We start from the raw sequence: 12,362 nt of genomic DNA, 5'->3' as shown, positions 1-12,362 counted from the left end.
AGTTTGTTTCATGTATTTTATCCAAGTATTATTATTATTATTATTGTATTCTTCAGTACCCAGTAACATGTTATACCCAAATATTAATCTGAGTAAAAATGCTAGAAAAAAATGAGGCAGCTTTAAAGCCTTTGTCAAATATTTGTCAAGTGACATGTAGCAGTGACTCCACAAAAAAACGACTTTATTTTTTGGATCCCCTGAAAGTTTGAATTGGTTTAACAACCACTAGAAATCAAGATACTGGATACAGGGAAAGAAACAAGTATATGCCTTCAAATTTTTAAGCATATACATAAAAAGAAGTTCTAGCTAAGATGCAATAGGACTCGAGCCAACGAGAGAGAGAGAGAAGCCTCTGTATTCCTTTGTCACACTACGGGTCCTGTGCTACCAAGCCAGGAACTATGGCAACCTTTGCTGGCATGAGAGGGCGGAGCCAGAACTGAGCCAGGGCTCCGCAATCAACTCTTGTAGCCATGGCAATCCACCCCTGACTTGGATAACTTCCCACAGCACACCTAAACATCTCTCACGGCACACTAGTGTGCCGTGGCATAGTAGTTGAAAATCACTGCTATAGTGCACTGATGTTTAGGTATTGGAGCAAAATATTTGTTAGGAGAAGAGTCCACAGAGTCTAGGCAGTAGAAATGTATCGGTTATGGGCTGTCTTGTAAAGTTGATCAGGGTGGTCAGCTGCCTTGGAAGACAACTAATATCAGCATGGATTGTGGAGAGAACCAAAGAGATCCCATACCCAATCTCTCCTACAAGTAGTTACCTGGAGGTGTTCTGTTCGGAGTACTTCTGGGTTCACAGCTCCCAGATAACAACAGTTGTAAAATATAAAAAGACCAACTATTTTTGTACTCTTCCACTCCACATAGGAGTCCCTTTTTAAAGCAGTGAATGTCACATTCAAACATTCCTCGGAAGTAACCAAGTCTCTGACTGTGCATGTTTCAGTTAAGTTCACTGCCTTATAAATAGACACTTTAAGGTCTAAAAAAAAAACCTCAGATTTTTCCATAAATAGGGAGTTTGTCACTCACTCACATTTAATTCACTTATGACTATCCCCCCATCTCTTATACAGTAATAAATCAAAGCATAACAAATATTCAAAATTGAATAAAACACATAAAAGAAGAAAATTTAAATTTAAAAGCTCTCATCCCTGTCTTCCCTTAATCGTATGTATAAATGTATGCAAATGCTTAAATATCAATTGCGACACAAAATGGTTATTGCCATGAACAATGAAGAGAGGTATAATTCTGGGTTACCTATGGACAACATTGAGGATTATATACAGTTTGTGGCTGTTTTAGAGACACACGAAATTTATATGGTTAGACAAGTTTGGTGTCTATTTACTTGGAATGTTCTAATTTATTTTAGATTTTATAAAAGAAAGCGGATTGTATAGTGTTTGTGTGCACTAAAATTACCTCAGTGTATAATTTACTAAAAATATAAGTTTGATAAGTAGATGGCAGAAACATATCACAACTAAAAATTTGCACAAAGATGCAGAATACATTTTTAAACTGTTGCTGAAAGCAAAACTAAACTAAAAAAAAAAACAAAAAAAAAAACACACTTACCTTTAATCCCGCAGATCCCATTGGGATGTTTGTTTGGGTCCCACGTCCTCCTAGAATCCCTCTTTGGCCTGGCGCCGACATCTTCTTTCTTCTTCCTACGTCACTCGATCTTACACTGTGCAGGCATGCAATTGGTGACGTAGATGGGTAAAACGATTGCTGATCTCACTGTGCGAGATCAGCAAATTTTTTCTTCCATTAAAGAAAGAGCTCTTTCTGCGCATGCCTTCATCTTGACGTGATCCGTGGCAATCAAGACAGAAAGTAGAGGGGCTGTACCTTTCTTTAAAAAAAAAAAAAAGTACTATTTTTGTCTACCCTTTTATGTGAAGTAAAAATAAAGTAAAAATTTGGAGTTAAGGTCTGCTTTAAGAACAACTAAATTATTCATATTGTATACCACAAATACCAAGTTCCACATACACAAATACAATATTTGGCCAAATATTTTCGACATCTTGCCATTCCATGTATTTTTTTAAGGCAAAAGTATAGCTGATTACAGGGCTCTCATATGTACCCAATATTATGCAAAGTAGACTAATATTTTAAGTAAAAATATTATAGCGTATTACTCGATGAGAGGTTCCTGATTTAAACCACAAAGAGATAGATCTGGAATAGAGGTAATTGTAAATGCAGTAGTATTTGGTTGGGTTGAGTTTTTGGATAGTAAGAAGGATGGCAAATAACATTTAAAGGCATATTAAAGTTTTTATTCAAAACCAAAAAGCATGTTTAAAAAAAAATAAACTTTAAACATATTTCTAAAAGTTTTTCTTGTCCATACCAGGAAATGTTGGGAATAAGCAGCAGTAAGCTGTGTTTTGATATACGGACCTGCTGACAAGGGTCCTAACCAGAATGGAAATGAGATACGAGATGAACAAAGGTAATCGGTAGATGCTCACTTGAGGTTTAGGTACTGACAGATGATAATTTATTATATATCTGAAAATCAAACAACAACTCCCTACTCACTAGCAAAGAGCAAATATCTGTCAAAATACAAATCTCCAAACATATGCAAGCCTGCTTTACTAAGCAGTGATAAATATGAAGAATAAAAGCGTAACAGACAACAGATAATCTCCTTGCTGTCACAGGCTGAACCTGCGGCCACTACACTGTCACCAACAATTGTTATTATGGGTGTAGAGATTGTGCCAGGGACATAAAATAGAAGCTCATATAAAAAAAAACATAGTGTCCCTCAAGTGTAAGATTTAAACCATTCCAAAACAACCCGCATCCAATGTCCTTTTTAGCTGATTAGCAAATGCTTTCTCACAAACAGCAAACACACCCCAGGGTGCACTATTAAATATTCTGCCATAACTTCATAACAATCACATTTTACTGGAAGGGAATTCCCACAATCCCCACCACACTCATCCCCCGTACATATGACTATATCTTAGATCTGTGTTTGCTAACTATTACTTACAAACTTCACCACACTATAAAAGAACATATCATAAATGACCTTTTTTATTTTGTTTTATGCAAACAGGTAAGCTGCACAACAATTAGGTGATCCACACCTGAGGTTTTCAAGAGGCAGAAAGTGGGAACCTGTGACCAAGGATGACATTTGGCTGTTTTTGGGCTTCGTGATACTTCAGGGAGTGGTGGGCTCCTGCAGAAATGGTACTGGTCCAAGAATAAAATACTTGCCACTTCATTCTTTGGCACAGTCATGCCAGAGTACAGATTTACCCTCATCATGAAGTATCTGCACTTTTCCAATAACAAAGAGTTTAAAGAGACTACACATGCTGCACCAAAACAAAGTGATTCTTAACAATTTCCAGCAGACCTATATGCCAGAAAAAGACATCAGCACAGACGAAAGTCTAGTGGCTTACAAAGGGAGGCTCAGCTGGGTGCAGTACATTGCGTCAAAGGTAGCAGGATTTGGCGTGAAAACTTACATGCTGTGCGAATCCTCAACTGGCTACATCTGGAATTCGGTCATATACACTGCAAAAGGGACAAAATTCAACCCCAGATACAGCCATTATGGATTGGCAACATCTTCAGTGCTATCACTCATTGAGCCATTGCTAGATCATGGTTATTGCATCACGACTGACAATTTCTACACATCTCCTGAGCTTTATGAGTTCCTTCTGCAACACAGAACAGATGCCAAAATCTTCCTTTGGATTCAGAGATAAGCTGTCAAAGCAATTTACTTCTTTTTGAAAGCTCATCTAACATGTATACAGAAGACCCTACAAAGTTCTAACTGTTCTGAAAAATATAATAATGATCCCTTAAGGACAGCAGGCTTAACACCGTTTTTGCTCTCTCACCTGTATTCCCTTTATGGCCTAAAGCAATTTTTACATTACAGCTATGAGGCTATTGATCTAATAATTCCATGATAACTTTGTAGTTAATGAAGTCATGTTTTTATTTTTTTTAAACAAGGATTTCATTTGATAATATCGTCGTAAGTTACTTTTTTTCTATGCAACCTATTAAAGAAAATGTTTAAAAAAATCTTTTTTAAAATAAATGCATCTTTTTTGGGGCTACATACACACGTCAGATGATTCTCGTCTGATAATCGCCTCAGGGATAGTATAGGACAAGAATCCGGCATGTGTACAGGGCTCATCGTTCATGGATCCGTCCTGGTGGACGAACGTCAAACGATCTTAATGAAAGTGAAGGGGAGGGAGCGCAGTGGGGTGCTGCTCTGTCGTTCTCCCACCCCCCCCCTATATAGCAGAATGGCGTTGAACGTACAGCACTCGTTCATGCATCTTCCAGACTTTTGTCGTTGGAAAGGATTGTGAAAAATACTTTTCAACGACAAATATTGAACGTGTGTACGCAATTCTAATAATTCTATTATTTGTGCATTATAAGGATATAAGGACATGTTTTTAAAATGATAGTTATTTACATTTGAAAGAAAGATTTTTTATAATACAAATATATAATAAAAAAAAAATCATCTCTGTAGAAGATCACTGGGTTAAATATTCAATAATGCAAGTAGTCATTGTCCGAGTTGATTCAGAAAAGAAAAAGATATCGAGAATTTTGATTGTCATTATCAGCATGCTTGCTTTGTGTCTGTAACTCACACCATTCAAGAGAAAATCAAAAACCTATTTCTAAATTCTGCCAAAAATCCAGGGATCCAAAGTACTCTTCAGTATTGTTTCAAGTAGTGTTTTCAGCCCTACCCGATTCTCCTCAGTGGAAAACAGAACGACTCTCCCCTGTGTTATGGAGATCAGTTGTAGGTAGAGATGTTTGTGCACATAGGTTGTGGTTTGCAGTGCGATTACCAAACCCACTAAGAACACACGAATGTGTAGTGTGGGTTACAGCTCAACCTAAGGAACTGACGCTGCTATATACAGAACTGGTAAGTCTGAACATACATGGCTTCCTGGGATCTGAAGTATAAATTACAAGTTCTCATTATGGGAGAAAGCTAAAGGGGTAAAAGTGAAAACTGCCTGTAGTTAAAGATATCAATAACAACTGATTTATTAATGTTTATTTTACAGATAATTTAATACAAGTAAAATTATTGTTATGTACAGTACATTAGGATTTCTAAATCGAGCATAATACTAGCTTTTCACTTTGTAGCGGTCTCGCATCGAATTTCCTGTCTAAACGGACTACTGTGACTGTTTCAGCTGGATGTATAATCTGAAATTCAGCTACTAAATTCTGCAATAAACAAGCTTTAATTGTTCGATCAAAGCAGTTTGGATTAGAATTTTAAAGAAGCAAAAAAAAAGTGCAAAAAGCTCTGCCTGTTGGTTGGGAATTAATATGAGATCGGTATAGAAAATGTTTCCTTTTGAATGAAAAACAATATTTAAGAATTGATTTTGGAATAGAATTACCTACCTGCGGTCCCTGTTACCGGTTACAAGAAGATGAGGGGGGCTATCATTTAAATTAATACAAGTAAAATCTCCAGTAGAGTTACCCAAGCTTGTTATGCACTGACCAGTCTGCAGGCTGTATACATGAATCTGCGAATAAACCAAAACAAGAAAAGTCAAACTATAACAGTATATTTCTGTCCTATACAAGATTTAAAAACTGGTAAAAAATGCCAACTAATTAGGCTGAGTATCCAAAGCACTTTACTATCAAAGCTGCATAGTAAGACAGACTGATTTTACTCTGTATAATTAGGAGTACCTAGAGATGCAACAAAAAAAGTTTATGATACATGAATAATTGATGTTTAATTTAAAAAGCAGATTGCTACATTCTGATGTCATCTTTGATATCGAGCCAAGGTGGCTATGAGGCCAGTATGAAGCAGATATAAAATATTGGGTCTGCTAACAATCACAGGATTGACTACTTATGCCATCCCAAAGGTGATGTGAAGCGGGCAACCATAAACTTTTGTAATCTGCCGCACTTAGAGCCCGTCTATGTGCACAACAATAGGTCTCATGAGGGTGATAACTGTTATTGAACGAACATAATGTTAGGATACATGATTAACCTTTTAAAAAAAATATTTATATATATATATATGTACATATATATGGCACACCTGAATTTTTTATACAGGTCACTTTTATAGTTTATAAAAAATATAAAACAAGTTAAATGTGTCAGGGCAACCTACTAGCTTATTGGGCTAAATGCAGTTTAAAGTTAGACCCACTTCTTTCCCTGAGAAATGTAAATGATCGACCTTTCCCTGTTTACGAGGACCTATTGTGACCCTCCTCACTACCTTGACTATTGTTGGGCAACAATCTTTTATGTTTAGATTGCCTTTACATAAGTGCAACCTTCAATCAAAACATTGTTTTGAGTAGAAGGGGATCTTTTAAAACGATTTCAGTTGTTTGAAGCATATGAATAAAAAGCATCTTTGGTCTTCCCTCATTACCTATGGTAAGAGATTTTCACAGTATAGTAGGACAGTGAATCTGTCTTCAGGCTTGTTAACAACATAGGTTTACCTGTATACAAACATTGTGTTCAGTTTTTGCTTTTTTTCACAGTGCAATGCTATTGCAAAGCATTTGTGAAGCTTTTAGTAAGCTTTGAGAAATGAGGGCAGATCTCTTCATTTGGGATGCATGTGATTTTAGTACCTGTCTACATCTTTTGGGGAGAATTCTTTCACATTGCTCACCGGGGAAGAAAGGTGAGAGGAGATCTCCCAAACAGGAAAACAGATGTTAAAAATCTGAATGGTGTTCTAACCCCATTTCATTTTTTTTAAACCTGCAATATTTACCTGTCTCAGTCCAGTCGAAGGTTGCTTTCTAATGTTTGAACTAATACAATATTTTTTATGACGCATGTACTGTTTATGTGCATATAAGATTTACAAAAGGACAGTATCCTGCAACCTAGATAAATGATAAAGCTCACTGTGTAAATGAATATCCCTAAAACCATCTCACACCAAATAGCTCACTCACAGAATAGCCATATAAGTATCCGAAAAAAGATGAGAACATAAAATGATGATCGATTGACACTCCTAATAGAGAAGTAAAATTATTCATCGCCAGTTATTTCAAACACTTTTTCCCAAACACGAGATGTGTGTAGATATGAGAAACATCCAATCACAAAGCTTCCTTTCTCTTCAGGGGGCACAGAGTAATTATCTTAAGAGGCACAACCTGATTGATTTGCAGGGTGATGTCAGCTGGGAAAGCAGTGCCAAGCACCAGTCCCTGCACCTAGCACGCTGCAGCCATCTGGATTACTTCATTTCTGTGGCTATGATTCGTTTACACAGTAATGATTATCTTAACCCATTCTGTGTTATTACCACTGCTGTTGTAAAATACTTTTCCTGGCAACAGGTTTTATCTCTTCTAACTGTAAAATGAGAACAAAGGCTATATGAAGGATCCAGTGGATCAATAATGGTCTGGAATGATTCATCCTTGGAAGACCACATGGACCTCCATGTGCTAGCTAATGGTACCTTGATTGCTGTTAGCCCCCAGGATAAAATCCTCAGAGCTAGTGTCAGACCCTATGTTGATGCAGGTCAAAGCCATCCCAAGGCAGGACAACTCCCAGCCTAATGTGACTTGAGTGTGTAGGCAGTTCCTGGATGACAAAGACATTATTGGTAATGACTGCCCCTCAAATTCTGCAGACCTAAATTCAATTATGTATTAGTGCATTAATAAAGGTTTTTCATGTTGAATATTTTGGTCAAGAGCAAATATGCAATTTCAGTTGCGCTGAAGTGCAGATTCAGAGAGAGAGGCTCTCTGAAGAAGCAACTTGTCAGTGAAGTAGTCTCAGCCACTCCGCAAGGCATTCTCAGAAGTCATATAAAAAAAAAAAAAAAAGATAAGACCATGCGAAGCGCCAAGGTGACAGCACTAAGTCAGCTCCAATTGGGCTGCCATATACATCAAGAAAGAACAATTGACTGACATGATCATTAAGTATTTTTAAGAGATGTGCACATACTGTACTTATGAAAGTTGTACTACAAGGTAAAGTTTAAAGCTTTGTTAAACTAAAACAAAGTTTAAGTGTTAAGGTTCATAAGGAAACACAATTTATAGAACATTAATTCTCTACATTATGATTTCTAATTTGTATATGATCTGTGTACATAATGGACATTGAAAACATTTTCTCAAACCGAGTCCTAAGCGGTTCAAAGGTCATAAAAAAAATCTATAAAACCCATGTGAATACTTGGCCAGTATACTCTGCAAAAAATCAGAGTAAAGCCCCCAAATTTACTTCAGATCCTGAAAATACAAAAAGAAAAAAAAAAGTTCTATCAATATTTAGCAAAAGAGCTATGCAAGTATTGGGATAATCTAAGTAAACTCTTTACCTTATTGCCATTATTAGAGAACCAGCCATAACTTTTGACTCCAAATGCTGCTTGGTCAAGAGAAACATCCAAGCTGGTGACTGTGTGGCCATATGTACAGTGCAGAATCTTTTCAGGGACCTTTGGCTTAAACAGATATACCATTTCTTCGGCTGCAGCAACAGCAACAGGACTCCCATCAGAGTTATGTATCAAATGAAGGAAGTTTACCTGCAAAAAGATTTATATGAGTACATAAATCAACTAGAAAGTCACACTACACCCCTGAGAACTCCATTCTCAACAAGAGTTGACAATATTGGGTTAAAGGTTTATAGGCTGTTATATATCTTATTCTATAAGAATAAACTCAGACTTTTTTTCCCCCCTCTCTCTCTCCATTGATTAGTCCTTGTAGACTATGTCACATCTGTGTGGTTATTTACCCTGTTTTGTATTTATTTACCTATTTTCTTATTTTCTTACATTGCCACCACTATTGTACTAATAAAATAGTTAAGTCCACAGGAAAGAAAAAAAAAGTTGGTTATTGCAATTTGGGAGGTCAAAAGTAGGTCAGAAATTGATCAACTGCAAGTCAAATGCACTTGTCAATGAACTCGATTTTCCTTTTTTCAAACAATGCTTGCAGCTTCTAACAGGTAGCCAAGGTGGGTTCACACAGATGGTTGTGAAATGGTTCAGTTGCCGCTTAACAATTACATATATTCTTTGGCCACCTGTTAGAAGTTGCATGCATTGTCTGAGAAATGAAAGATCCAAAGCAGCGGCTTACATATGCCCCCAAAACTGATTTTAAAAAGATCCCCAGAACATGCAAATTCCTGATTAGACATAGGGGTGGCAGTCTGTAAACCACCTGGTAACTACCCATGCAAACCTGGCCTTAATCTCAGAAGCATCTTTAAAAAAGTAGCTTCTCTCTTCAACTGTGGAGCTGGGATGTCAGCCACATATGGACTGCATGTAGGGTTCGCCAACTCATAAACAAGATGAAATAGTAAAGCAGACTACAACACCACAGGTAGGGATAGTATTAATATGAGTGCTCAAAATGTAATTTTATATCAAGATGATCTACTTACATGCATATCATACTCTAATTATAAATGTATAATTTAAAGTTTAATCAAAAGTGGACTCTGTTAGTTTAATAATAAAACTCACCAGTTTTTGGGTGTTAAAATTGCAGCTGCTTCGCCAGTACCCTCTATCATCTGCACTCTCTATTTTAACTTCAAAACTGGATGCGGTTGCTATGGCGGCTGTTTCAGGGCACAAAGCTAGAGCTTGGATTTTTTGGTTGTGTTGATAGTGATGAATAGGCTCCCGACCAACCTGAAGACACCAAACATCGATGGAACCTGGATAAAACAAAGCAAAAAAAACAATGTTCATTCAGTCCAAGCATCCACCAAGTAAGCAGAATTTGACAGCTGGGCAGTGACCAGGTAAGAAAAAAGTTATTGCAGCCACCTGTCTCTTTCTTCAATACACACCCAAAGTGGGATTTTAGTTTCACTTTAACTGATCATTACCATTCGATTCTTCTCCCCTTCATCTGCAGCCCCTGTACAACTTTGCATTATATGTTGGCACTTTTCAATAAAAGTTGATAATGTTATAATGTCTGGATCTCCATATGGCTGCTCAAAAATAATGGTTAAGAAAAACATGTGTTAAGATTATAAAATGATTCTATTATGGATCTGGAACAAAACAATGTTCACCAGTTATTACAATGTTACAGTAAATAAAGCTGTAAAGTGTATGTTTCTATGGTATATGTGCCAGATAAACATTTTTTTTTTTTTAACTCGGTTGGATGTTCACCCACCAATAGGAGGAACTAATTATTTTCTCTATAAAACCCACAATGTGCAACAATGAGGACCTAGGGATCCAAATATCACAGGAAAGTATAGCAATCTATTCACCTTCACCATTCCTCATCCTGTCACCTCAAAGCACAAAGATATGACAGTTTTTGCTTCCTGTGTACCCTGCAACACATGCTAAAGAGTACATGAGATGAAATACCAGAGGTTGTACTGTGTACACCATCTGATATCTATAACTATGTTTCCATTTTATCAGCTCTACCTAAAGAACAACCTCCAACCTTTTCCACATCCTAACCTAACAATTAACCTAGTAGTTCCCCTCTATCCCTTCTTCTTAATAGCCCACTGTCATATTAAGCAGAATAAATCATTCTAAAGCGGAGCAAATAAAAGATTGCAAAGTCTGACTTGAAGATAAAACATTACAAGTGTGAAAATCTCATTACAAGCCAACTTAATTAATGGAGAGGTTTAAATAGGATCCTGATCTTTTCTGAAACCAGTTAGACAATTATTTACCTTTTAAGCAATTAATGCAATTACCATTTTGCAAAGAAGTTATCCAGGACCAGTTCTGCTGAAAGCGTCAAACCTCCTCAGGGACACTTTATACTTGGGTCTCATCTTTAGATGCAGGACTAATTGCATCTTTGGCTTTGTGCTCTCGCTATGAGGCGGCTAATTGTTTAGGTAAATAGCGGATTAATTTAAATATGCATTGCTTATAATAAAAGCAAATGGCCTCCATTACGTTTGTCGCTCCCAGGCCGATTGCTATAAATCTTCCACCCAAGACCCATTAGGTTGGTGGGGGAAGCATGGATGGTCCACATTACTTCACAGCAGTAGCACTTTCTAGACATCAAACAGCACTTTTTGAAAGCAAGCATAAATCAGCTTAAACTCATTAGGTACCATTTGCACTGCTTACTGTTTCATTATTGGGCTCCTTAGGGAGAAGCGGCTGGCATCTAAGCTCGATCCATAAAGATATTTTTTTAAACAGTGAACTTTAAAAAGGGTGAAATATTTGTAATGGATAGTTATGACAGATTTTTCTGTTGAACCAAAAATGTCTGGGGCAAAGTTCAATAATTGCTTTCTGGGAAAAGGTTGACATTCTTTTATGTAAAAAGCCCTGCTTAGAACATTTACCTAGATAACATTGCTATTGTGTGTAGAACATTTTTTTAAAAAACTCATTAGAAGCAGACAATTAGAGGGATTTATCAAAAGAATCCCGCACCTTGCTAATGGAAAGTATGAAATAATATGACATAGTTCTATGTGTATTTCTGAGCCCGAATAGAAATAGACTTTTGGATGTGGTCGGGGATAATTTGAACCCTGAAAGGCCTAAACTTGTTTTGCTATTTCTGAGCCCCACAACTGCTAATACAATCTGCAACAGTTTTTTCTGAGGCTTTTTTCTTTATTTTTATATCTCATCATAGAAAGCAATTTACAAAAGACAGCAATCATCAGGAACAGAACACTGTCTGTAACATGTTTCAGTATAACCCTATCGGTAATGAACATTTTATGGCATTAGAAAATAAATCTTTATTTTGTATAGTTAGTAATAGAAGCCCCATGTATTTTTCAGCACAGGTTGAAGAAGCTGAAATTGTAGGGATTAGGAAACTCCAGGGATGTCTACTGGGTCCCATAAATCTTTTTAGACATCATCAGCAGAGGGAAAATATTATTAGCTGGATTTATTTAGAGATACATTGATTTAAGATCTATTTAGTTCTAGTGCACATAACTACAGCCCATGTCTGGCCTGCCGAGGGGGGTAAGCAATCTAGGTGTTGAATTCTTTTGTACATCTAGAGAGTGTACTCAAAACCCTCTCTAGATCTGGGAGAACTAACAGGAAGAGGTCATTACAATTAAGCGTAAACCTTCAACAAGCATGGATTCATGTTCTTGCATAAGTTAGGTAGTATACTTAAATAAAACTTGGGGAATGCATTTTTTGTCGAGTTAGATCTTACACTTTTTTTTTCGTAGTGAATTAAAAAATTACCCCAGTTTTTTGCTATCACATCCAGTTTTTACAATACAGGG

At 36.7% G+C, this 12,362-nt stretch overlaps 1 protein-coding gene across 1 annotated transcript in view; it reads right to left on the bottom strand.

Moving 5' to 3' along the window:
* The window catches only part of FBXW8 (F-box and WD repeat domain containing 8), a 57,120-nt gene that overhangs the window by 9,736 nt on the left and 35,022 nt on the right, over window positions 1-12,362 (bottom strand). Inside the window, exons 6-8 of the mRNA XM_072415940.1 lie at window positions 9,613-9,809; window positions 8,446-8,655; window positions 5,496-5,623 (exon numbers count right to left, since the gene is read on the bottom strand). Coding sequence (XP_072272041.1) covers window positions 5,496-5,623; window positions 8,446-8,655; window positions 9,613-9,809 — 535 coding nt within the window. The remainder of the gene's footprint in view (window positions 1-5,495; window positions 5,624-8,445; window positions 8,656-9,612; window positions 9,810-12,362) is intronic.

This window comes from Pyxicephalus adspersus, chromosome 6 (assembly GCF_032062135.1).
Source record: "Pyxicephalus adspersus chromosome 6, UCB_Pads_2.0, whole genome shotgun sequence".
Classification (NCBI taxonomy): domain Eukaryota; kingdom Metazoa; phylum Chordata; class Amphibia; order Anura; family Pyxicephalidae; genus Pyxicephalus; species Pyxicephalus adspersus.
The sequence above is the reverse complement of the archived record's forward strand: the minus strand, read 5'-3'. Positions and strand labels throughout refer to the sequence as shown.